Consider the following 26,546-nt stretch of genomic DNA (forward strand, 5'->3'; position numbering starts at 1 on the left):
CTTCTTGACTCGGCCTTCTACGACGTATTAGGGTAACAAGTGTGCACCACAACCATGCCCATCCTCAAAAGGATTAACTTTTTTACATTTTTTCAGTTCTTAGCAAAAGGACTTGTCTAAAACAACATACTCTGCCATTTTCCAAAGCTCAACTGTATCTAGGAGTAGTTTTTTATTTTTAAAGATTTTATTTTTAAATTATGTATCTATGTGTGTATGTGCACATGAGTGCTGTGACCATGAAAGCCAGAAGAGCTTTACATACCCATGGAGCTGTAGTTAGGTGTTTGTGAGCTGCCCAAACCACTGAGCCACCTCTCCAGCCTCATAGGACAGCTTTTGGGGTATCTACTGTTGTGTACAGTGCTAGCTAGCCCCTGGTGGTGAGCGAGGACTGTTGGAGGCACCCTGTGTTGCTCTGTTGTCGGCCTGTGTTGTTTTCTCCTGGGAATTCTGCTTCGTCTGTGATGCTGTGTGTCTTCTGACTTCACCAAGAGCACATTGTTATCTGTGGTTGTTGGCATCACAGCTGGCCAGCGGGTAAGTGGCCGTCTGGATTGGCACCATAGCATGGTTTTGCTCACTTCAGTCACAGCGTGTGGTGCCTGCCCTGTTTTAAGTCAGGTGCCTCTGTGTCTGTCATCTCTCTAGAACATGTTTCTTGGCAAGCACCCGTATCTTCTTGTTCCCCTAGCTGAGGTCCCTCCAGAGGTCCACTCCTTAGCAAGGGTGCCTCGAATACTCATGCTGCTGCCGAGGTTGCTGTCCTCTTTCAGACATCCACCTTCCCAAAGTCCCACAGATGCACCCACTTTATCCACTGCCACCACCAGGATTCCATGCTCTCCTAGACGGGAGAGGGACTGCTACACTCAAACTCTGAACAGAATCACCTTACGTCAGAAGTCATACAGGCTAAACGCTCAGACCCTCAAGCTGGGGTGAACAGGACTGTGCTTTAAACACAGGGCACCAGGCTTGGCTGGTGAAGGCAGGAATAGGTCTCCTGTTTCTTCTTCCAGCCCCTTTACACAGTGTTAGAGCACACTAGATGAGTGACATCATCAAACCTAAGGGCATTGACTGAGAGCAACAGATTCAGTCCCACAAGTTTTCATTACTAATCAATGAAAATGTTTCTTGAGTGTCTACCGGACTTAGCTTGGGCCCTTTGTCAGTACAGTGGACATAAAGACACTGCTCTGTTAACTTTGTAGCACTGGCTACAGGTTGAAATGAGGAGAGATGGTTCAACAGTTAGGAGCTCTAGCTATGCAAGCCTGAGAACCAAATTGTAGGTCCTAGCACCCATGTGAAAATAGCATAGTCCTGCGCATACCTGTAACTCCAGCATTGATGGGGGTGAGGACTAGGGGGTGGAGGGTGCTGGAGTGGAGGGGTAGTCAGAAGGTTGAGCAAGAGACCCTCCCTCCTAGGAATAGGTGGAGAGTGATAGAGGAGGACATCAAACACCCTCCTCTGGCTTCTGTGTGTGCACACAGGCACACACGTCACACACATACCCCTTCCACATATACCTCACATACATGCACATACATACATCTCATACACATGCATGCATACACACACATACCTCACACACACATACATACACATATGCGCCTCACTTACACATACACACACATATACACAAATAGAGATGGGAAAAGAAGTAAAGAAGAACTTTAATGCAAAAATAACTACAAATACAAATTCTTCATTTTCACTATGTCCCTTTGTCCCAGGGAAAGGACCTAAGACCCAGGGCCTGCTAATCATTCATTTATTCATTCATTCATTCTCATAGTGCCCATGCCAGGCACTGTACTGGGTGTATTCTTGAAGATGGAACTACAACACAGACAAACAAAAAATTGAAACCTAATCTACATTCTTGAAAATTCTTATAGGACTGATATTTTCTTATAAACATCTCAGTGAAGATGGGTAGCATTCGGCTAATAAATATACATACACATAATATGAATTTTGAAGGGGGTTGGTTTCCTGAGATGGGGGCCTTGAACTCACGATCCCCCTGCTTCAGCGGCCTGAGTTCTGTGATTGAAGTCGTGCCCCACCATACCCAGCTTGTCTACTAATGTTTTTGGTGTCAGAAGTTGAACTCAGAACCTCTGTTTATGCTAGCCAAGTGCTCTACTATTTGACTGTACCCTAAACAAACCCACATATGCACTTATATTAAGGACCCCCCTTTCCACTCCGCTGTTGGCTTTCTTGATGGGAGATAAAACATCAGGACTGTGGATCAACAGAGGCGTGTGTCAGTCACAAGGTGATACTATCCCTGTGTTCTCACAGGCAGTCAACACAGACTCCAGAAGTGGGTGAGGTTTCCCCGACATCAAGTAAATTGTGAATTCCACAACAGCAGACACTGGCTGGGGGCTGTAAGTCAGATCTGCAAAGATCTGTTTACCTGCCAGGGGACAGAGTCTGATCAATCTTGTGGACGTTGGACACACCCCCTTTGGCTGCTCTCCCACTCCTACACTTTTTCCAGAAGTTCCTGCTTTCTTTACACTTCTGTTTGTTTGTTTTTGAGACAAGGTGTTGTTCCTGGAACTATGTAGACCAGGCGGGATTCCTACACAATATCCTCCTGCCCCTTGGTGCTGTGATTTACAGTTGTGGACCATGCCTGATTTCTCTCCACACTTCTTCCTATGAATCGGGGTCTCCACAGTCAGATGACTGCCTTTGATTAGTTTGTTCCATACTGGTTTATTGGAAAGCATATGACAAAGGCTGAGGATGAAGAGATGTATGGGCGGAGGTGTGGGGGAAGGGACCGAAGCTTCCAGACCCTCCCTGGGCTTACACCCTCCCCAGTTTCCCACCTGTCTAGAGGTGCAGAAGGTCATCTGAACCCTGTCCTTTGGGTTGTTGGGGAGACTTCACTGAGTAAGTGTGGTTGAAGCAAGGACGACAGTGTTGAAATGTGGTTGGACAAAAAGGGTCTGATGTCACAGCAGCAGCTTGGGTGGGTACCAGTCAGACTCCGGGGCTTCAGTAGGCTGCTCGGCTGCTCCATGCGGCATTCTTTCCTCTAGGGCATGGGCAAGACTCTTCTGGAATGAGGAGTATTTACTATCTGTCAGGAGAGGTTAGAGGATTTCTTTATGGGCAGCTAAAGGCAGGAGAACATTAAGTCTCTATGGCAGTCTTGGGGAAGGAACTGTGGATCAATAGCCATGGGAGGAAACCAGTACCCGTGTCTTAATATCACACATAGCTATGCTCGAGACTCTCAGTTTTGTGTGGCCTTGTGAGGCAGGCCATCACTGGGTCCCTGCCCTGCCTTCTTGCTACTTTCTTTCGTTATTTATTTATTTTTTGTTTTTTTCGAAACAGGGTTTCTCTGTGTAGCTTTGCGCTTTTCCTGGAACTCACTCTGTAGACCAGGCTGGCCTCGAACTCACAGAGATCCACCTGGCTCTGCCTCCCAAGTGCTGGAATTAAAGGCGTTCACCACCACCGCCCAGCCCCTCTTGCTACTTACAAGGAAACATCATGGCTTTGGTGAGCTCCCATTTAAGACCCTGGTCCAATGACTGTCTCTCTGCCCTACAGGCACACACCATATGAAGCTTGATTAGTTTTTTTTTTTTTTGGAGACTGGGAAAGAAGGATGGTGATGCCAACCATTCATGTTGACACAGACTACTAGCATTGGTTGGAGTGACTATATTTGTATTAGATATTTTTAATCTTATTTTGTTATGTTTTAAAACAAGTCTCACATAGCCCAGGCTGGTATCAAACTCCTGATACATTTGTCTCTAGCTCCCAAGTGCTGGGATTATGGGTGTTTACCCCCATGCCTGGCTTGCAGTAGAAGTCTCGACCCACCAAAACCACCAAATAAGGCCATTAAAGAGAAATCAGCGTGGTTTCATTTTTTTTTTCCAAAAAGAAAACAAAGTATTCAATATGTAACAGGCAGAATTAGGACTCTCTCTTTACGAAGGTGAATGAGGGATGTGGTACATATATACTCTCAGCATTTGGGAGGTAGAGGCAAGAGGATCTCCAAAACTTTAAGGCCAGTTTGGTCTACGTATCCAATTCCAGGTCAGCCAGGGCTGTCCAGCTAGATTCTATCCCAAACAAAATAACACAAACAAATGGGCTGGGAATGGGAGAGCTTCTCTAGACTGCCGAGGGCCGAGTGCCACACAGCACCAGGCATGCTGGTGCATGCCTCTAACCTCAGCAACTGGGGGGTGGAAGCTACACAGTGGGGCCACCCGGGATGCAGGAGGTGTTGTCTCGGATAAAGTGGGGTGTGTGCTCTCTTTGGTGGCATAGGTGAGGATGACAGATCGAGTGGAGACTAAAAGAATGAGGAGAGAAACAAGCATGGCATCTGATTGTCAACATTAAATAAACATGGTGTGGCTGTAAAATGGATTTTTAACTTAACGCAAATAATAAAGTGTCTTCTTTAAAATGTAGCAGCTGGGTGTGGTGGCACAGCCCTGCAATCCCAGCACTCCGGAGGCAGAGATGGGGTTTGCCTGGGCTACAGAGTGAGTTCTGGAGTAGCCTGGGCTACAGAATAAGATCCTGGTCTACTGTGGTTGGGCAGCTTTTTTTTTTTTTTTTTTTTTTAACCAGCTTGTAGCCAGGTGTCACAGCGCATACATGTAATCCTAACATTTGGGAGGTGGAAGGTGGAGTCAGGAGGATCAGGAGTTAATGGTCATCCTCAGCTACACAGTAAGGTAGCCTGAGCCACATGAGATCCTGTGTGAACACATACACACACTCCCCAAACAAAAACCACCCTACAAAAACAAAAGAAGTCTCAGTAATGTGTATTTCAAAATGTTACCTCTCTTGAAGCTCCAGCAGCACAATGGTTTAGCCCATGGCACTTAGACAAATGTCACCTCTTCCTCCTGAGAAATACTAGAGATGCCATAAACCAATAGCATAAATAGAGATGTGAGTGAACTATTTTTATTGTATTCTTTTTTTCATGTCAAGCATCTAAATTCTAAATAAATGGTTTCATAAAAGACACAAAAATATTCCTGGAACGAGGATGGGAGTAGATGCTTGGAGGAACAGCACTGTGCCACCCTTGCCTCTGAGGTTCTGTGACATCACCCGAGGCAGGATTGCTTTTTTTTAAAAGCAGCCAGCACTAATCTCTATAAGCAGAACACCTAAGCTCCAGGAACTGACCGCTCGGTACGCTGTGCCCTGCTGCTCCCCGCCGACTGCCTAGTATGCTGTGCCCTGCTGTTTGCCTTGGGAAGGTCTCTGGGTGTAATTTGTTTTGGATCATTGTGGGGACCTCCAGGCTAGCAGAATGAGCACATGTAATATACTTAAACAAAACAAAATAATAACTTTCATTTGATTTTTAGGGGAATTGAGCCCCATTTGTTTGGCTGAGATGTTGAGGGTTGAAAATGAAGTCCAACAGTACATCACTTCTGGAGCGGGGAAATCCCTCCTCCCCTTCATTCCTCTCCTTCTTCTCCCCTCTCCCTTCCCCTGTCCACATCTTCAGGAGTGTGGACACAGTCACCTGCCAACTGATCGTTTTTAAGGGTTGTGCTCGTGGGGAGAACACCGAAGAGAAAGAAATGCCAACATCAAGGCTGCCACACATTCTGCATCCCGCTCTCGTCTCCAGCCCTGTAGTGACTCTCCCCTGTCTCTGTCTGCTTCCCTCCCTGGCCTTCCTGAGGTGTCGTTCCCCGCCCCCTCCCGTTAAAACCAGCTCCGAGAACCATGTTGTGAGCAACGTACCTTAAATGCTGCAGCCTTCTGGGTTTTCTTGGAAAGCACATTGACACTTTCGTCCAGATATCTTACATGAGTCACGGGATGCTCTTTACCTTGTGTGGAGTGACTGGGTGGGGCAGGGCAGGGTGGGGGTCATTAAAAAAACAAAAACCTCAATAAAATTTCATCTGTGTCTTTCATGGCAGCCATCTGTGGGAATGTGTGTCCTGTGGCCAGTGGCAAGACTTGACAAGCAGGCACTTACTTACCTTGTGCTCAGCTCTCTCTGGGAATCGTCCAGTGAGCTGACCTACCGTGACTGTGCAGATTCTCCAAAGTACAGTCCTGATCCGTTTTCAATAACCCAGCTAGCTTTTACTACAGATGAGACACTGACATTTGCCTGTGATTTACTTTTTTTTTTTTTTTGGTTTTTCGAGACAGGGTTTCTCTGTGTAGTTTTGGCGCCTTTCCTGGAACTCACTCTGTAGCCCAGGCTGGCCTTGAACTCACAGAGATCCGCCTGCCTCTGCCTCCCGAGTGCTGGGATTAAAGGCGTGCGCCACCACCGCCCGGCTGTGATTTGCTTTTTAAAACATTGTAATTAAAAATGTCCCGCCCAGTTTCTTCAGTTTGAGAAGGGAAGGACAAGTCAGTGGTGAAGTTCAGCCTCCCCTCTTAGCTGCAGCTACTGCCTGGACCTGGAAGCTAGAAAGAGTTGGCTGTGGCTCTGCTGCCAGGCCCTAGGTTTGATCCCCAACACCGAGTAAAGCATGCATGGTGACTTATGCCTGGGATCCCAGAGAGGTAGAAACAAGAAGGTCAGGAGTTCCAAGTCAGCCTTGGTTATGTAATGAGTGGGAGGCTAGCCTGGGCTACGGGACTCTGCCTCAAACTAAGGGAGGAAGCTGATTTTGACAACCATTAAGAGTTGTGTGAGGGAAGTTTTGTCATCATTTACTTCCCAAGTGTTCACCGTTTGGTTTTTGCTTGCCTAAATCTAGGCATGCCTGTGATGTTGGTGGTGTATGGCCATATTATTTGTGAGATGTGGCATTCCTACTCCCTCAAAACAAATAAACCCAAACAAACAAACAACGGTAAGTCAGCTCTGTAGGGAGGCGTGGTCAGAGTTTAACTAGACAGAGGCAGGCTGCTTGCCGGCAGTGGTGATGGCAGTCACTGGAAATACTTCATACCTGATAGCTTTGTATAGAAATAGGCCCGAGGCAGACGGACTGGGGAAGCAGGAGGGTGTGGATGAGAGATCCAGGGCATGTCCACATTCCTCTGCCATAGTTGTGTGTACCATCTTTGTAGCCTGTAGTGGTAAGTTTCTCCGGTCCGCCCAGCCCCGCGACTGGCAGCCACTTATAAAATAATCACTCAGAGGCTTATATTAATTATGAACTGGATGGTCTATGGCTCAAGCTTCTTGCTAGTTAGCTCTTATAACTTAACCCACAGCAGTATCCCTTCAGGGAAAGGATTGCAGCCCTTGGGGTCTGAGATTCTGATTAAAATGACCCACCCCCTTTTATAGACCTCGGCTACCTTAGTGGATAACAAGGAACCGAGCCTAGCGCGTGACATGGACTGAAGCCTGAGGTCTGTGGCTCCATCCACCGTGTACAACTGGGTTACGACAGCAAGAGCAACCAAACTTCAAGCCAACAGGCCACTGGAAACCCTTACATAATTGTAGAAGGTTTGGGTTTCCTGTGGTTCAAGTTTTCTTGCCTCTGTCATGATCAAACAATCTGGAGAAAGGCATAGAATTTCAGAGGAGAATCTGCAGGGCGGTGCACAATGAGTCCATTCTTTCCCGGCTCATACAAGCCCTGCGTCGGTCTTCACCTCTGGCTTGACTACAAGGCTCCATTTAAACTGAACCCCCCTCACAGACTTAACTGATCCAGGAGTGACTCAATAGAACAGCCAGCTACTGTAGCTCTCTTTCCCGTTTTGATAAGGGGACAGAACACAATGGGCTTTACAGTTCTTAAATGACTCCATTCTTCGCTTCTGTGTATGAGATGTGATGCTAATGTGATTTTTCCTTGTTAATAAAATTTTCTGTGGCCTGATTATACTCTTAAAAAGTTTTAAAAAGCACAGTGTGGACCCCTTCCCATTTGGATAAAATTAAAAAAATATTTTTTTTCAAAATTTTATTTTATGTGTATGGGCATTTTGCCTGTGTTGTATCTGTGTACCATGTGTGTGCCTGATGCCCACAGAAGCCAGAAGAGGGCATTGAACCCCAGAACTGGTTGTGAGCCACCATGTGGGTGCTGGGAACCGAACCCAGGTCCTCTGCAAGAGCAAGAAATGCTGTTATCTCTGAGTCACCTCTCCAGCCCCCACTTCGTTTGTCTATTTATCTATCTGTTATTTATTTGTTATATATTCTTTTGAGACACAGTGTAGCCCTGTCCCGTCTCAAACTGTCTGTGCAGCAGCAGGTGGCCTTGACCTTCTTGGCTCTCCTGCCTCCACTTCCCTAATGTTGGGGTCCTAGGCTGACTGACAGTTTGTATTTGTGAGGAGTAGACACTGAGTTCATATAGTTGGGCTCTTGACTTTCTTTCCATTACCTTAAATGTTACACAAAGGTCGTGTTCCAGTGAAACTGGCTAGTGATTAGAGCCACTGAAGAGACCAAAGTGCCATTGTGATTGTGTTGATTACTGTGAGTCGCTAGGACAGTGGTTCTCAACCTGTGGGTCATGACCCCACAGGGGGTTGCATATCAGATATCCTGCCTATTGATATTTACATTACGATTCATAACAGTAGCAAAATTACATTTATGAAGTAGTAACAAAATAATGTTATGGTTGGGGGTCACCCCATGAAGAACTGTATTAAAGGGTCCCAGCGTTAGGAAGGTTGAGAACCACTGAGCTAGGAGATGGGGGATCCTGACATGGGAAGAATGCCAAGTGTGGGATGTACCCGCTCTTTTTAAGTAGTGACCATGCACTTTGGAGCTTAAGGAATCACCAGGATGCTTGTGAAAAATGCAGGTACCTCAGTCCCACCTGTATTAGGTCTGGGATGGGGGCCTGAGATTTTGTAGTTAAGGAGTGCTTACTTGATTCTAATCCTTGGCTTCTGGGCCATTGTGAAAAGAAAGTGAGTGTCATGAAGGTGTGTGTGTGGGGTCTCTTGCCTCTCAGGTGAGCAGGGACCCACTTTGCTAAGAATAATCCTCAGTGTGATCCTCATAGGTGCAGAAGGGCACTTCTTCATACATGGCTTCCATCCAGAGCAGAATGTCTATCTCAACCCCAGGTTCCCAGGAACACCCCTTACCTGTGGCCAGCCTGGGCTGTTTGAGATTGCCATCTCAGTCCCACCTAGCCCTGTAATTAGAATTTCAGAGTGTTTGTTATCAGCAGTAATTAATCCAAATTCACTCCCCTATCTTTTCTATCCCATTGCCCACCCCATTTAGTACTTTGCAATTGTTAAAAACAAAGGTCTTTTTCAAAAGGACTCCCAATTAGAATTGGGTCCTGGAGCGCCTCTGGGGAGTTACAGGTGCAAAGTTTGTTCATTGTAGGAGGATGAGATTTTCTCTTGAAGATCCTAGGTGTGATGGTCGGGGCAGATAGGGGAAGTATGCAGTGATGAAAGCACTCAGCTTTATAGCGGTTTGCCGGAGGGCTCCTGTGAGCTCTGGTGTAGGAGCCATCTCCCTGACAGACTTTTTCATCATGAGAATTTTCAGTTGGCAGGTTCCCTGCAGCCTTGGTTCTTAGAAATGGAAGCAGAGTTGCCTCTAGCTGCTGGGCAAGTGCCTTCCTATGGAGCTGACCCCCAGCCCAGGCCTCTTAGGATGAGAATGTTCAGACCTGTCTAAAACCAGTAGCAAGCAAGTCCCTGTGTCAACATCCCTGCCAGGAGTGTTCCCATTCTCTCAGTGGTCTCTTCTGCTCTTAAACTCCTGGACTCCTGGTTTGTTTTATGTGTGTGGGGGGAAGACTGGGTGATCTTTTCTCACCTCTGGTAAGGCCTATAGCTGAGGTTCCATTATCAAAATAGAGACCAATAAGAACACACACATTTACTTAATAAAGTTTTATGTGGCACAGGACTAGTCAGAAGTGAGGATCCAAGAAACTCCATGTGGTTTTACAGCTGGTAAGATGAAGAGTGGACAAAGAGATTCTGACTTAAGGAGTGAGCAAGGCCTTCTGGGTAGATTTTTCCTGTCTGTTTTGCTGTCTTCAAAGCCAAGGTACCCCTTTGCTCTCCTCTGTGTGTCTCAGGGTACCTCCTGCAGAGGGTCTTGTGACCTACTTCTAGGAAAGGCAGAAAACTGTTTCATAGCCTGCTGCAGGGGGGAAGGCCAGGGGAAAAGAGCCAGTAAAACCTCCTGCCTCAACTGTTTTCAGGGTGCCCTGTGCTGGGGTTGTGGGTCCCCAGATCCATCATTTCCAGATTAGTTCGTTCTAGGGACGAAGCAAACACAGCCCAGCTGGTTGTCTTGATCGTAAGTAGTCATCCAAGCGTGTCTCTTTCAGGAATGTGTTCCGGAGAACCTGGAGCTGAAGAAGAAGATTTTTGCCCAGCTGGATCGCATCGTGGATGATAGAGTCATCTTAAGCAGTTCCAGCTCTTGTCTGCTTCCTTCCAAGCTGTTTACAGGCTTGGCGCACGTGAAGCAGTGCATCGTGGCTCATCCTGTGAGTACATTGTTTGTTTTGTTCCTTTGTGGTGTTGGGGATCAAACCCAGGTCCTCTCACATGCTAGTCAAGTACCAAGGTACACTCCAGCCCTGGGCGTGTGATAAGCCTGGGGACTTGATTGTATCTCATTCTTTTTTTAGGGGCAATACATTGCAATGGATCTGCAAGCATCTTGAACTGCTTTATGGAGGTGTCATCCACATGCCACACAATCTGTTAGTCAATTCGGTGGTTTTGCAAACATTTAGGATTGTGCAATATCGTCATTTAAAAAAAGGAATATGATCCAAAATTCCTTGGAATTTTATCTGTGCATCTAAGGTGTCACGGCATAAAACAAGCAGTATTTAATACTTGAACCCTCTGGCACTCATCATGTGGTATAAGGCTAGCTGCTAGGTTAGCAGTCCCATAATAAATCAAAGTGCTGTATTAAAAATGTCCACCCGGGCTGGGGACTGGCTGAGTGGAGAAAGGGTATGTTGTGCAAGCATGAGGGCCTGGGTTTGAATCCCTAGGACCCGTGTAAACTGAGAATAGTAGTGTGTGTGTCTGTAAACCCTGAACTTCTACAGGGAGGTGGGACGCAGAGACAGGCAAACTCCGGAACCTCGAGGGCCAGCTAGCCCTGTGTGTGCAGCTGCAAACAACAGAGACCTTGTCTCAAACAAAGTAGAAGGCAAGGTCTGATACCAGAGTTTGTCATCTGACCTTAGAATGTGGCCGTGGCACAAGTGTGTGCACGTGTGCTCATGCACACACACACACACATAGACACACACAAACACACACAGGATTTTAAAATGTACGTGTCATATAGAAGTTTATAGACATGTCACTTGCCTCGTGCCATTTCCTGAAGGTCATTCACAGGAGGATCAGCTCTGTTAAAATGCAGGTTCTGGGTGTCACTGCCAAAATTCTGATTCGGGGCATCTGAGTTGAAGCCCTCTTCCCCTGCTGCTCCCCCTTTACCCATCCACTGTGACCGACTAAGCACATTTCCTCACCAGGAGCACCTTGTGTGGTCAGCTGGGCCACAGGCTCCGGTTAGCAGGTGAGGGAGGGCTCCATGAGTCTTTGTGAGGGCAGGGACCAAGCATGGCGGTTTAAAGATCACTCGGTGAATGATGCTGGAGTCCTGACCATGAACTCAGCATGACCGTGAAGAACCAGGACAGCCTGTTTGGGTGGGAAAGCTAACTTAGCTCCAGCCATGATAAATAGGATGGCACATTGTGTCATTACCAGCCAAAAGCTACACAGAGAAGCAGGGCCAGCCTGGCTGGGTGGATGGGAACTGTGCTGGAAGCTGAGGTATTGCGTAAGCCAAGGCCGTAGGGCAGGAGCAAGGGAGAGTATGTGGGGTGGGGTCATGATGGCATCGCTGGGAGAGCCCACACACTGAGAGGGGGCAGGAGGAGGTTTGAAGATGAGAGATGGGGAACCCGTGTTAGTTACTTTTCTTGTTGATGTGGCCAAATGTCTGACAGGAAGTGAATTAAGGGAGAGAAGGTTTGTTTTAGCTCTTAGGTTGAGGGGCTAGCATGGCAGAGAAAACATGGTGGAGAGAAGCAAGGAAAAGGCCGGGGGCAGGGTCAGCTGTGAACCCCAAGACCCATTACACAGTGACCATTTCTCACTTTCTCCAGTGAGAAAAACTAAAGGTTCCACAGTCTTCCAGAGCAGCACCAGCAGCTGGGGACCAAGTCTTCAAACCCATGAACTAGTGGGGAGGACAACCTTTTTTTTTTAAAATAAAGATTTATTTATTTTTAGTTTATGTGTTTGGGTGATTTGCCTGCATGTATGTCTGTGTCACATGTATGCCTGGTGTGTGCAGAGACCAGAAGAGGACCCCAGATCCCCCAGAACTGGAGTTACAGACAGCTGTGAGCTATCATGTGGATGCTGGGAATAGGACCTGAGTCCCCTGAAAGAGTAGAGAGTGTGCTCTTAACTGCTGAACCACCTGTCTAGCCCCACATAGCCAGACCATAGCAGCATCCCTTAACCAAAATGCTTGGGACTAAGAGTATTTCAGAATTTGAGTTTTGGAATGTTTACATAGTCTTTATGAATTGAGCATTCTTAATCCAAAAAAAAATTCCCAAATCTGAAAAGCTCTGAAATTTATATTTTTTTTTTTTAAGCACAGTGTCAGAGCTTAAAACATTTCAGATACCCAGACCCTTTGGAGGTGGAGAAGCCTCACCAGCAGGGCTCTAGAGGATCATGAGCGTTACTTTGAAGAACTGTGTGTGTGTCTAGGTACAGAGTAGCAGCACGAAGCCTTGGAAATGCTGCTGTGGCAAAGTCCAGACCTCACGACACAGTACACAGGGCCACATTTGAAGCCTGAGGAGCCGGGGCTAGAATGGGGGCCAGGGAAAGTCTTCTTCCAAAGAAGAGCAGTTGAGTGGAGGTGCTAGACTGGTGGGGTGCAGAAAAGGGATGAGTGACTGGACACCCACGAGATGCTCAGTGTCAAGACGCAGGCAGTCCAGACTTCAGGTTTTGCCATATTGTGAAATAGCTTTGGAAAGAGTGAACCAAATGAACATAGAATGGAAATGGCTACATTCAGTCACAAAACGTGCAGGTGGTATTAGAGTCCAAAGGGACAAGAGCTGAATGCGCCCAGGCATCCAGGCCTGAAGTTGTCTTTTCTCCTGTGATAGGTAGATGTCACAAAAGTCCCTCTGAAAACAGCTCCTGGCTGCTACAGTGGAAGGCATTTGCTTGTAAGAAAGCCACTGATTTCTAATCCATTGTATTGCATTGAAGTTGGTCAAAAAGAAACACTACTTAAATCAAAGACTTCAGAAATCACTTGTATATTCTCAAAAAGACCTTTCCACCTTGTTTAAGCAAAGACAAATGGCATACGGCAAGTCTAGTTGGTAGATAGCTTTCCTAGTGTACATGAGCCCTGGATTCGATCTCTAGCAATGTATGAAACTGGGTGGGGTGGTAAATGCCTGTAACCCCAGCTTTCAGGAGATGGAGGCAGGGGGCTCTTAGGAGCTGGAGGTCATCTTCAGTGGCATGGTGTGTTTGAAGCCTGCCAGGATGTATGAGACCTTCACTTAAACCTAAATAAATACTGAAGACACAATGGTCTTTGGACACAGGACCTGGAGCCAAGCTGGATCTGACTGAAAGCCTCTTCCCTGAGGACTAGCTTTCATGGTATCAGAAGATGTCACACAAGCCTCTAAGGGAGGGAAGCAACCAACAGCCCTGCCCAACTATGATGCCTTTGAACTACAGCAATGACCAGCACGGCACGATAATTCTAAGGGTGTAATAGTGGCACTCATGCCTTGGCAGTAACCAACAGCTGTCTAATTGGACTTATGACCTGTTCAATGAGAGGGAAATCATGCTTGGTACTGGAAACTTAGTCAACTGCTCAGGTCTAGTGAAGTCATGGATCTTCGAGGAAAGCATACGACCACCACTTTACTAAACCAGCATAATTCCTAACTACATTCTAAACGTTTACCCTTATAGTTTTCACTCCACATCAAATGAACTTCTCTTTGCCACAGACAGAGATGATTACAGAAAACCACAGCCAATCAAAATGCAGAGAACAAGAGATCCTGTGGAGCCTAGTCCCAGTGAATACATCTATAGCACAACTCCCGCACCTAAGGCTCTGGGGTCATCGTGGAAGAAGGGGAGCCAGAGAAATAGGAAGTCTGCTGTGACATGACCTAAACATGACCTGAACAAGGATGACACCCATAGACATGCTAACGTGGAAGGGGGAAATCTCACGGGACTTCAACCCTGGACAAAGAGCTATGGGCAACTAAGCGATGCTGAGAGAGTGAGAAATGGTCTTCCCCAGGCAGTGGTCCCCCAGGCGGTTATCCAGTACTGGGCAGTCAGTACTGAAGTGACGATATACATCCGAACAACATGATATGGACTGAGGATGTTGTATTTAGGAATAGAAAAAATAGATAAAGAAAAAGAGGCTATGAATTTGAAAGTGCATGGGAGGGGTTGGAGGGAGGGAAGGGAAGGGAGAAATGGTGTACTTATATTTAATTTCAAAAAATAAAATTATTAAAAACAAAAATAAAGCATAGATAAATACATAAACTAAAACATAAATTCAGCCCTCTCTAAAATCAGGTGTGGTGGTTCACTCCTATAATCCCAGGGTTAAGAACACTGAGGCAGGAAGCTATAGAGTTATTAAAAAAAAAAACCCAAAATACCCAAAAAACAAAAACAGAACAACAAAACAAAATCAAAAGCCACCCCAAATTGATCTACTTAGCGGTAGAGCGTTGCCCAGCTTGCAGAAACCCTAGGTATGAGTGCTAGTAGGACACAAGAAGAGTGTACATGTGCGTGTGCACACACAATCTTTTATTGTTTTTATGAGTTTTTTTTTTCTTTAGCCAAAATTGATGTTAACTAAAGCAAATCAGGTCACCAAAGTGAGCCATCTTTGGATTCTGTCATTCTACGGCATCCAAGGGAGTAGGCAGACTATCTGAAATCATATGGACAGTCCTAAATAGTCAGGAGTCATCCCTAGTCTTTGAGAATCTCCATTTTCTCCCAGTCCCACAGGCCAGACCAGAGTGGCTGAGCTCATGTCCTGAGCCCTATAGTCCTCTGGGATCTTTGCCTGGACAGGAAATCAGATGTCAAGAAGGAGGCCTGGTCATGCCCCTGCAGGGCCCTGGCACAGTGGATATTTGCCTTTGCGATAGGTTTGGCCTCCACCTCCACACAGGGAAGCTCCAGTTGGCAAGTTAGGGCAGCCCCACGTTCCCTCAGGCACGTTTGCTGTGGGGCAGGGCAGGTTTTCTGGTCATCTCTGTTCTAGGGGTGAGTGGAAGGTCCTGAGCAGTGGGTGTGTGCTGTCAGCACTGAGGGCCTCACGTGGGCCTCACTATGGGCTTCCTGGACTGCCTGCCTTTCAGAGGCTGCGGAAGATCTGCTTCATGACGCCCCAAAAAGGAAAGGGTGTTCATGCACCCGCCTTCTCTGTTGTGGCCGTTCTTGCCCTCAGATGTGTTTTAGATCAGCTTCCCTTCTTGGAGGGAGGAAGCCAGAGTTGGTGTTGTGTAGGGGTTGGCTTTAGAGAGACTGGCATGGGGGCACAGAGACCATGTCTGTCTTCCCACAGTGTCAGCCGCCCATCACAGCAGCGGAGCGTTGGACCTATTTTGGCCTCACTTTAAAAAACTTTCCCTTCATCTTTTTTCCTGATCTGTTGTGGGACCAAGGTGTCTGGTGGAGCTAATGGGGCCTCTGGGTGCTCTTTTTCTGTAGGTCAGGTTGCCTAGAAGGAGGCCACAGACTCTGGGATGGACCCAGGTTCCTGGTCAGCTGCAGGGTGTCTCTTCCTGGAGTTGGATAAAGGCCTGCTTTTTTTTTGTATGAAGTGTCCACTGCCACCGTGCTTCCTCCTGTGTGTTAGGCAAGGGCTGTACCACTGAGTACCTCTGACCCTCTTATTTCCACAGCATCTTGCCATGTAGTCCAAGTCATTCTCAAGCTTGAGAGCCCCCTGCCTTAGCCTCTTGGGAGCTGGGATGAAAGGCCAGCTCCGTGTACCTTTTCTGTAGTGGTACCCTCTGGCTGGACACCAAGTTAGTCCCATTGTTTTACACCCTTGGCTGAGGGAGCCCTGTTGTGATGCACACCCCTGCTTCTAGGCTTCCTGGCACCTGGCTGGGGGAGAGCTGATACAGAACATGTTTATAAGGGGGTCTTCAGCTCACTTCCCGGGAAGCTTGAGAGGAGCGGCCACTGTGGTGGCCGGTGGGTGGATAACTGTCCTGCAGTATCTGGAGACCATGGCCCTATTTCCCCATGGAAAGGAGACATCTGTGGGTATTACCAGGGATCACCCTGCCTTGGTTAGACCCATGAGGAGAATACCCACCCTGGGCTGACTTAGAAGTGGTGCCACTGTCTGAAGTCTGCTTCCTCTGTCGTGAGCATTTTGCTCTCTCCTTTCCTCTGTCCACTGTGTGGTCCAAGGCACTATCACTGCTCGTCCCTGACTCCAAATGGATTGATTTCGTTGTCAGAGGCCAAGTGCTGTGGGTGGAGTGACGTCATTCTGCCTGGAGCCTCCTGGAGGGACAGGAGAGCGATCAGGTTCCATCTCAGGAGGTCTGAAGGGTCCAGTGTTTAGTTGTACTACTTTTTTTTTTTTTCTTGAGACTGGGTCTCACTATATAGCCCTAGCTGGCCTGGGACTCTCTGTGTAGACCAGGCTGGCCTCAAAAATCACAGAAGCCTAGCCACTTCTGCCTTGGAGTGCTAGGTGCTAGGATTAAAGGCACACATCACCATGCCTCCTCAGCTGCATGGCTTTTAAACTGTCTGTTGGGGGTCATGCCAGAATTTGGAGCTGGAGGTGGGGAGATCAGAACACTGTTTTTAATTTCTTTAATTAAATTTCTTTTAGTTGTGGTAATCATACCACAAAGTTGACCACTTTAACCATTCTAAGGGGGTGGCTCAGAGGCATTAAACACACTCATACCTTTGTGTTTTTACTGCTCCCCATCTTGGAAAGCTTCCCTTCCTGAAGGAGGCTTACCCCTTAAATATCAGTTCCCTCTCCAGCCTCCACCACTGCACACCCTATGATGTATTAACACAACAGAATGTCCCCATATCAAGAGATGCGTGTCTGTTTTTGCCACCTGTGACATTCACAATGCTGCAAGGACCTGGAGCTTAACTTCTCCAGTTCATCTGGAGGTGTACTTCCATTTTTTATAGTCCTGATTTTCTTATTTGAATAATTTTATATTTATTTATGTGCTCTATGTATGGTGTACACACACACTGAGGTCGTAAGACAGCTTGCAGGAGTTGGTTCTCTCCTCCCAGTATGTGGGCCATAGGGATTAAATTCAGATGGGAGGCTTGGCAGCTGGGACCTTTACCTCCAGATCTGTCCCACTAGCCCCGATAATCTTGATTTTTAAAAGTGTCGTAGGTTCAGTAGTTAAGCGAAACTGGTGATTAAGTTGGGGGCATTGATTTATATAAGTTACTTATTTAAAGTTGAGCCAGGGATATAGCTCAGTGGTAGAGTGCTTGCCTACCATGAGCGAGGCTGTAGGATCGATCCCCAGCACTAAAATGAAAAACACAGACTCATCCTTGTAATACCAGAACCCAGGAAGCTGACAAAGAGAATGTCTGTTGGTTTGAGTCAGTCTGGACTACAGAGTGAGTTTCATATCAACAACTGATTTTTAAAACCAAATAAAATAAAATGAATTTAAAAATAACATAAAAAATAATAAAGCTTGGCCCTGTGGTCACAAGTGTGGGAGACCCATCCCCAATCCCCACCAGCTGCAGCACTCGGGAAAGCAGGCCCTGCACGTCTCCAGGGCAGCACAATAGAACCAACCCTGTTAGTGCAGGTATGAGTGAGCCAGCCCTGAAGTTGTGAACATGGGAGAGCTGTCCCCATTTCCCATCTGGCCCACTCACCCTACAGCTGCCCAGGCCCAGACCAAGGATATGACTTGGCCTGCCCCATCATCCACCTCATCTGTGATCTCCTGGAGCACATGAAGGAACCTGACCTGCAGACCCAAAGCTGCAGGATCTCCACAACACAGGGCGGCAGCAGGGTATCCAGGAGGAGCCCCAGTGAGGGCCCAGCATCGATAGGGTAGTAGAAACCAGAGGCCTCAAACCAGACCAATGACTCTTTGCAATGAACACTTGCAAGTAAAGATATATGGACAAAGGGATTCACAGCATAACTCACTGTGTCACACTGCAGCTTCCATGACAAGATTTTTAAGTCCCCCCTTTTTTCTTTTCCTTTTTTCTCTTAAATTTTGTTTTATTTGGGGGTGTGCAGGGGCAGAGGGCAGATGTGAAGGGACGGGGAAATGAATGGGATCAAGATATATGATGTAAAAGGCACATAAAATAAATAAATTAAAAATAAATAATAATAAAGCTTATCCCTGAGTAGATCATGTGCCTTCTTGAAGTGGTACCTTTTACCTCTCCCCCCACTAGAAGTCATTGTAGAGGATATTTGTGTAATCATCTATGATCAGCAGAGCAAAAGCCATGGAGGGGCTTTCCTCATGGACCAGGTTGTTATAGTACAGGCTGGTTAGGCACTGCTAAGTTGCGTTTTCTTGGGATGTTTGCTAGTTCTTGATGGGGAATAGCCAAGGAACTAAGTGTGAACCGAGAAAACCAGAGCCAAGGACCACACCAGCATCTTCCCTGGGTCCCTCCCACTGATGGGGGCCTTCCTGTCTCCAGCCACCCTGAGGTGTGAGGCTGCCCAGGTGCTGTTGTCTGCGATTTCCAGAACAGAACAGGACTTTAGATTGCCAGAGTGTGGGTGAGATGCACACGGAGGGACCAGGGAAGTACCAAGCCCTGGGAGAGTCTGTTTATGGGGTATTTGAGACAGGAGTTACTCTGTAGCCCAGGCTGGTTTGGAACTCACTATACAGATGAAGCTAGTGTCTACCTGCCCTCTGCCTCAGCCTCCCAGGTTTTGGGGTTACAAGCATGAACCATCACACCTGTCCATCCTGTTCACGTTCTTAACACAGGCAGAGAATGGCCAAGCCTGAGGAGTGTAGGATGGGAAAGTGGTTCTGGACAGTGGGAATGGGTAAAGCTATGTCAATTACTAGTATAGAAACCTTTGTCCTGGGGAGGCTGGAGGGCTTGGAGTCCTCCATAATGTATACAAGATAGCAAGGTGCACCTTGTATGTTCTTTTCAAAAATAAAACGATACAGTTCTGTACTCACCGTCCCCCACCCCCCACCCCCTGTGTATGTATCCCTTTCTCAAGTCTTATCTTTGGATGTGGAAGCTAGGGACCTTTCCAAAGTTGCTCCCATCCCACTTGTCTCTTGACATAGGTGAGGTGGAGTGGACCAGGGCAGCCCCACTGTCAGCCATGGCCTTGACCCTCTTGTTCTTCTCTCCCTCTCACAAGGTCAATCCACCCTATTATGTCCCGCTGGTTGAGCTAATCCCTCACCCAGAGACAGCTCCAGCCACAATGGACAGAACCTATGCCCTGATGAGGGAGATTGGACAGTCCCCAGTGAGAGTCCTGAAGGAGATCGATGGCTTCGTCCTGAACCGCCTGCAGTACGCCATCATCAGCGAGGCCTGGAGACTGGTGGAGGTTCGTGCCCTGTGTCCCTCCCTCCTCCCTTCCCCGTTCCTGCTGGCCTCCATCCCATCTTTCTCCTTCTTCCCTGCGTCCCTGCGTCCCTCCCTCCCTCCCTCTCCTCGTGTCTTCTTCCCCCACTTCCTCCCTTGCCTCCGTGGTTGAGTAGGAAGGGAGTCACTTTCTGGGTCTGTCAGAGTTAGAGGACACCCAGGGTTCCTTGCTCTCTTCTGGAGACCCAGGACATTCCATTTGGAAACAGAATGCAACATAGCAGTTCACCGTCTGAGAGATCCCTCTCTCTAAGTCATTATTTGATAGCAAGACACAGTTGCAAACTTCTCCTGCCCTTCGTACAAAATCACCTGTGTGTGAGGTGTTGCATTTTCCCACAGACCCATTTTTACCTCTTGGTGTCAGAATTTTTCAGGATGAGAAAATACTCTTTTTGTACAAAAAAACTTGTACTCCCTTAAAGAACCCAGCTTATTTCAATAACTGGGGAAAACTGTGATAAATACTAAGCTTGTTAGTAATAGGCTTGTTTTCTTCATTCAAACGTACAGCACCACGTCCATGTAGGTCATAGTGAAGTGTATAAGGGACTGCCTTGTTCTCAGGTGGGGAGGGCAGTGCTTGGCTTGGACCGTCCACACTGGATGTAGTCCCACAGCTCCTTGCAAGTGCACAGGACGGGAAGCAAGAAGCCAGCTGCACCTCACCTTTTGTGGGTGTTAATTTCCTTCCAGTATTTCCTCCAGACTTCAACAGGTGTGCATGATGTATGCGACTCTCCCTGTTAGAGTCATCATGTGACCCTACTGCCCTGTACACTGGGTGCACGCTGTGCTGTGACTCAGTGTTTAAATCTGCCTCCCACTCTACACCTGCCGTGTACGTGCTGGGATCTCACACTCCTTGAATAATGTTTTAGAAATCAATCAGTGTCAGGACATTTTAAAGAAACCCTACATGTAAAATACCTTCTTTGAGGTCTATTTAAAATAGAACAGCAATCTAGTAGACCCAAGAAAAATTTAGTACTACAGTACAACATGGTAAGAAGTGGTGGTGTGGCAATTTTAACTTTTTAGGTTTTTTTTTTTTTTTTTTTTTTTTTTTTTTTTTTTTTTTTTTTTTTTCGAGACAGGGTTTCTCTGTGTAGCCTTGGAGCCTGTCCTGGATCTCGCTCTGTAGACCAGGCTGGCCTAGAACTCACAGAGATCAGCCTGGCTCTGCCTCCCAAGTGTTGTGCCACCACCGCCCAACCTTTAGGGTTTTTTATTTTTATTTATATATATATATTTTTAAATTCAGAGTAATTCTTTACTCTGAATTAAGTCTTGCTTAGTTACTTGAAAGTTATGAACTAACTTTGGAAAGAATGTAGAGACCTGTGTAGGACTTAGGTAGGAGATGTGCACAAACATTGTCTGTGTTTGACCACACAGCGGAACTGATTGTAGATGGGAAGCTCTGGGCAGGGTTGCTGTGTCTCCTTGTACTGTTGGAGGAAAGCACGCTGAAGCGGATGCTCAGTTCACCTCCCTGCAAGCTCCCACCGGCTTGTGCTGTCTGCCTTTTTTCCAGGAAAAGACATGGGAAGGTTGGGGAAGTGTGGCTAGAACCCAAAGTCTTACCTTTCATGTGATTCTAGAAGATAGCCTGTACTCAAGTTCAAAAGTGATCTGCGGACTGTTAGGACTGAACTGCAAGTGTGTCTCCAGCCTGTAGGGGCTCGGGGCTCTCCCCGACAGGAAGGCCGAAGGGATGCAGAGAGCCTAGGGGTGGAATCCGGGAGTGTGCTTCCTGTTACCATAGCAACTTAGCAGCAGCGCCTCCACTCTTCTCCCAGGACCTTGAGCAGGGGAGCCTGGATATTGGCTCTCTGCTGAAACAGTTGCTGGTATGGGCTTCTGTGTGTCTGCATGGACCCCTTCCTGTCTACATGTTTCCAAAGCTGAGTGAGAGGCTGTGGTTCATCTTGAGGTGACTCTAGAGAAATCCTCCCCACAGTTAACTGTGCCAGCTGCAGGATCCCTCTCCCGTAGAAGTGCGTCTGATGCTGTACCTGCCGGGGGTTGGCTAACTATTAATGCCCGACTATTGTGTACATTTTTATGGGAAGGTCTTTGCCTGTGGCCTGGTTCCTCTTCAGCCACTGCAATCAGCAAAGGTTGGAAACCCTCTGCAGAGAGCTGCCCTCCTGCTGCAGATCTGCCTGCTGTGCTCACAGCCTCTGCTCCAGGCAGAGGTTAAGGGACTCCTCACAACTTCAGACAGAGCCTGCTGGACTTAGTTTACATTTTGGGGTGTTCAACTTGATGGGAGTGTTTCAACTTGGATTGGGGATTTTCCCAAGTTTGCTTCAACACTCTAGGGTAATTTTACTATCAAAAAGAGCAGAATTGAGGCTAGTCACAGGCCTTGCAAAGAACCTCCCCGTCTCCCCTCCCTCCCTCTCCCTTCCTTCTCTCCCTTCCTCCCTTCTTCCATATCCCCACTCTCTCTCATCGGCTTTTGGAAACAAGGTCATTTTAAGAAGGCCAGGCTGGTTTGAAACTCATCATACAACCTGTGTGAGCCTCGAACCACTTAATCCTCCGTTACAGACAGGCACCAATGGACTGGCCCAGAGCTTCTCTTTGCACGTAAAGCCTGGGCTGGGTTCCATGTGTGGCTGGAATACCCGGCCCTCAGCCTGGACTGAGAGAACAGAATGAGCTTCCATATGTGAGGTGGCTTCCCCACCTCTCCAGTTCCCCATAGGTGTGCTGTCCCCTTGTTCTCTGGAAAGAGAGAAAGGCTCTTTCTGCTCCACACAAGTCTGGTGCATTCATTGGTGGAACTTGGTTCCTGGTGTAAAGAGCCTCAGAGCTTTTGTCTAGACATCTTGGTGCAAATTTTGTTTACTGTCATCTGTGTGAACTCTGGATAGATCAAAGCCAAGTATGCATGTCCATGTTCTGACCCTACGTTAGGGTCTAGGACAGGGTAAGACAAGTAGTGGGCCTGGATGGAACCCAGACTATTTCTACCCAGCATGGCGGTGTTTTGATGCTGGTGTGGAAAGAGGAAGTTGCCTTGGTGTTCACTGGCTGTGATTCTCAGAGTTACATTGACTTTCTTGGTATGGAGCCAGCCCAGTCTGGAATAACTCTCACTTGCTCATGGACTTTCTTTATATATTTAATCTAAAAGTTTTGCTTTTAATTGATAAGTCATTGTGTTTATTTGTGGAATGCACAGTGGTGTTTGACTCTCCATTCTGTTCTCCGTGTTTGCACTAATACACACTCCCATGTGATATACTGTTTACTTTAGACATTGCTGAGTTCCATTTGTTTATTTTTGCATCTGAATTCATGGCAGATATTTACTGGTAGTTCGTATGCTGTATTATGTGACTTTGATTCCAGGGTAGTTCCCAGTCGTTCTTATCCCGTGTGTTGTGAGCCCTTCGGGGATTGAACAACCCTTTTACAAGGGTCACCTAAGACCATCAGAAAATACAGGTATTTACGTTACAATTCATAACAGCAGCAAAATTACAGTTATGAAGTAGCACTGAAAATGATTTGATGGCTGGGGGTCACCACAGCATGAGGAACTGTATTAAAGTGTCACAGCGTTAGGAAGGTTGAGGACCATTGTACTAGGCTCTACCACCTCCCAATAGTGCCAAGCCAGAGACGAAGGCCTTTGGGGGACACTTAATGTCTAAACAGCAGAAACTTTTCTTTCATTGATCAGTATCTATGTTTCCTGTTCTAAATTCCAGTCATTAATTACAGAGGGCATAATTGAATTATTGTAGCTAAGCAACCAAGATCAATTCTAAGAGAAGCAAAGGAGGAGTGACATGGGAGAAGACTCCCCAGTGGACATGTCCCCTGGCAGGTACTTGTGAAGGGGTACCATGCTGCGGTGGCATTTCTAGGTGAGAGAAAGTACAGTAGTAAGAGGCATGCTCTTATCCTCTTTGCACACCCTAGCCGTGACTTGCTGTTTGCTGCTGTCCCCACACTTTCTGGGGAAGAATGGTACCCAAGGAAATGAAGGAACCAGGGTCTGTAGTATTGTCTTGTAGATGTTAGTCCTGTTTTGTCCTCTCTTCTAGTCTGGCTTCATATCTGGGCCACAGAAGACCTTCCTGAACTGGTAAATGCTGGGCATACAGGTCTGGCTGCAGTCTAGTAACACTAACATTTCCCTGCCAGGGCTCGGTCACTGGGTGATGAGAAGATCCTTTTGGCTGGGGAGGGAATTTCAAGTTCATGTTCCTGAGGCATTAACACAGTGAGGGAAGTTATGTTGTGATGAAAAGTCTTTGGCCAGACAATAGCTGAGTTTATTCCCCATAAATTCTTTCCCCATCAGGGTAAGGTAGGTGGAGGAGCCTGGAATGAATCATGAAGCCATCATCAGGTTCTCAGCCTGTTGGGATGTTTTGGTGGTAAGCCTTAGAAATTGCTTACCATGGGTTTTATCCTTCTAAGTGGTTTAATCCCTAGCAGGATTCCTGTTCTTAGGGCCCTATGGGAGTGAAGAGAAAGCATTCCCTTTGCCCTTGAGAGGTTTAGGAATAGATTGACAAGCGACAAGGTATGCAAATTTGTTACCCTGACAGGAGGACATCACAGGACAGTGAGGGCCCAATAACCCCTCAAGGTTCAGATGACTATGTGTCCTTTTTTGTAAGGGAGAAGAAAATGGTGGAATATAGGGTATATTTGAGGGGCAGTAATTTCTAGGTAGAATGAGTGACCTGGAAAACAGTAGTTCATAAACCATTCTTTTTGGAAGTTGAGTGCACTCAGGAGATGGACAAGAGCTTGTGTCAAAGTCTGTCCAGGGGTGGTGGCATCTCAATCATCATCCTGTGGTAGGCAGGCCTAGTTCATGAAACCTCAGAGAGACAAAGGCAGTTGTTTTCCTCTTTGGTGAGTCTAGTCTTCAGGCAGGAAAAGGAAAGGTAGCCTATGTGCGCGGTCTTCCAGCATCTGCCAGCACACAAGGCACTCGACTTAAAGTCGGTGTGCTGTGTTGTGGGGAGGCAGTCTACGGCCCCTGCATCCCGAGATACTGGATTCAGTTCTTAGCCTCTTAGCCTTTCACAAGGGGCATGGTCTGTGGCATCTGATCAAGACACCCTGGGGGGTTCGTTTCAGACACAGAGAACCAAATACTGGGAGCATTATTCCAGTTAACAAAGTGCGCTTCAAAGATCATGTCGTCAGATTAGCTGGTGAGGCTCCTTCCGGAGAGCTGCAGCGTGGACTTCTGCTGAACATTACTTACCTGAAGTTGCTGCAGGAATTAGGAATCAGCCCAGTCCACCTGGCACAGTTACCCGTTCATCACAGTCACTTCCCCTATGTAGGATTCCAGAGCTTGGAAAACTTTTACTCTCCATTTTCCATGATCAGATATTTTCACATCTGCCAGCCAGTTCTCAACATCAGGAGAAATACACTGTTATTTTAGACTTTACACAAGAGGAAATCGACCAATAAGTTGAGTGGCTTGGTCCACACACTACAGCCTGGTTGGGAATTGAGACCCACACCCACCTGCCTCTGTTGCAGGGTCTATGAAGTGGAGATGATAATGCTGACAATGGACCTGTTTCTTCCTGGGCTATGATGAGGACCAGGTGGAGATTTCCGTGTAAGGGCTAGACCAGTGTCCCACACGTAGCCTATGGTGAGACCTTCTAATTTATCCTTCTTTCTCATGCGGAGCTGCTCTCGCCAGGGATGCTCGAAGACGGTGGTTCTCAATCTTCCTAATGATGTGTGCGACCCTCATGTGGTGACACCCACCACAAAATTATTTTGTTGCTACTTTGTAACTGTAATTTTGCTACTGTTATGAATCGTAATGTAAATATTTGTGTTTTCCGATGGTCTTAGCCAACCCCTGTGAAAAGATCCTTCACCCCCCACACCCACCCACAATGAGTTGAGACCCACAGGTTGAGAACCAGTGCTCTAAACTGAGGCCCTCACATCCTGTCTATGTAGGTGACATCCCCCAGGACTTCCTGGGCCTCACCTGGGTGCTTATGAGAAATGCAGTCTATAGCTCCTCCGCCCCTCCCCGCCCGCAGCCTGTGGAGTCAGAGTCTGTACTGTGACCAGCCAAGGGATTCTAATGGATGTTAACGCTGGAGAAGCCTTGGATGTGGCTTCCCTGAAGCCTGGGCCTGAAAGTCTCCTTAGACTGGGTTTCATCTGTTCAAAGATAAACTCTGCACACTGTAGCTGGTGGGGTTGCTGAGTTGACTGGCAGCTCTCTGTTCCTTAATAGAATATTAGTACCAGTTTGGTCTGTACTTGATGGAGTCTTCATTTCACGGAGATTCATGACATTTCACTTCTCGATTGCTTTTCCTCTTTATTCCCTCTGCCTGCCTATGTGTGTTTTGTTCCATCTCTTTATCTGAACTCAGGCTTCCCGTCGATGCCAGCCTTCTACTTAAACTCAGGTCCTGGTGATTTCCATGCTGTATGGATTTGAGCCCCGGTTTAAAGCACAGAGTGCCTCTGCCTGTTCCAGAAGAGATGTGAAAATTGATTTTTGACACAGGGTCTCAGTGTGCAGCCTTGGCTATTTTGAAACTTGCTCTGTAGACCAAGCTGGCTTTGAACTCACAGAGATCTGCCTGCCTCTGCCTTGTGAGTATTGGGATTAAAGGTGTGTAGCTCCATTCCAGGCTCAAACGTTTTTTAACTTTTTAAAAAAAGTTTTAATTCACCCTCATTAAAGCATAGATATGGGTTTGGGATGTAGTTCAGTTGGTAGAATGCTTGCCAAGCATGCGTGAGGTGCTAGTTTTGATGCCCAGTACCGCATAAACCATGCGAGTTTGAGGCCAGTCTGGGTTTAAATGAGACCCTGTCTGAAGAAACAA

General features: G+C 47.1%; 1 protein-coding gene across 1 annotated transcript in view; it reads left to right on the top strand.

Annotated features, from left to right (window-relative positions):
- Cryl1 (crystallin lambda 1) overlaps nucleotides 1-26,546 on the top strand; it is a 121,245-nt gene that overhangs the window by 72,502 nt on the left and 22,197 nt on the right. The window contains exons 4-5 of the mRNA XM_052733108.1: nucleotides 10,296-10,457; nucleotides 19,451-19,645. Of these exons, the coding sequence (XP_052589068.1) occupies nucleotides 10,296-10,457; nucleotides 19,451-19,645 (357 nt within the window). The remainder of the gene's footprint in view (nucleotides 1-10,295; nucleotides 10,458-19,450; nucleotides 19,646-26,546) is intronic.

This window comes from Peromyscus californicus, unplaced genomic scaffold (genome assembly GCF_007827085.1).
Source record: "Peromyscus californicus insignis strain IS unplaced genomic scaffold, ASM782708v3 Scaffold_12__1_contigs__length_115047231, whole genome shotgun sequence".
In the NCBI taxonomy this organism is placed as follows: Eukaryota; Metazoa; Chordata; class Mammalia; order Rodentia; family Cricetidae; genus Peromyscus; species Peromyscus californicus.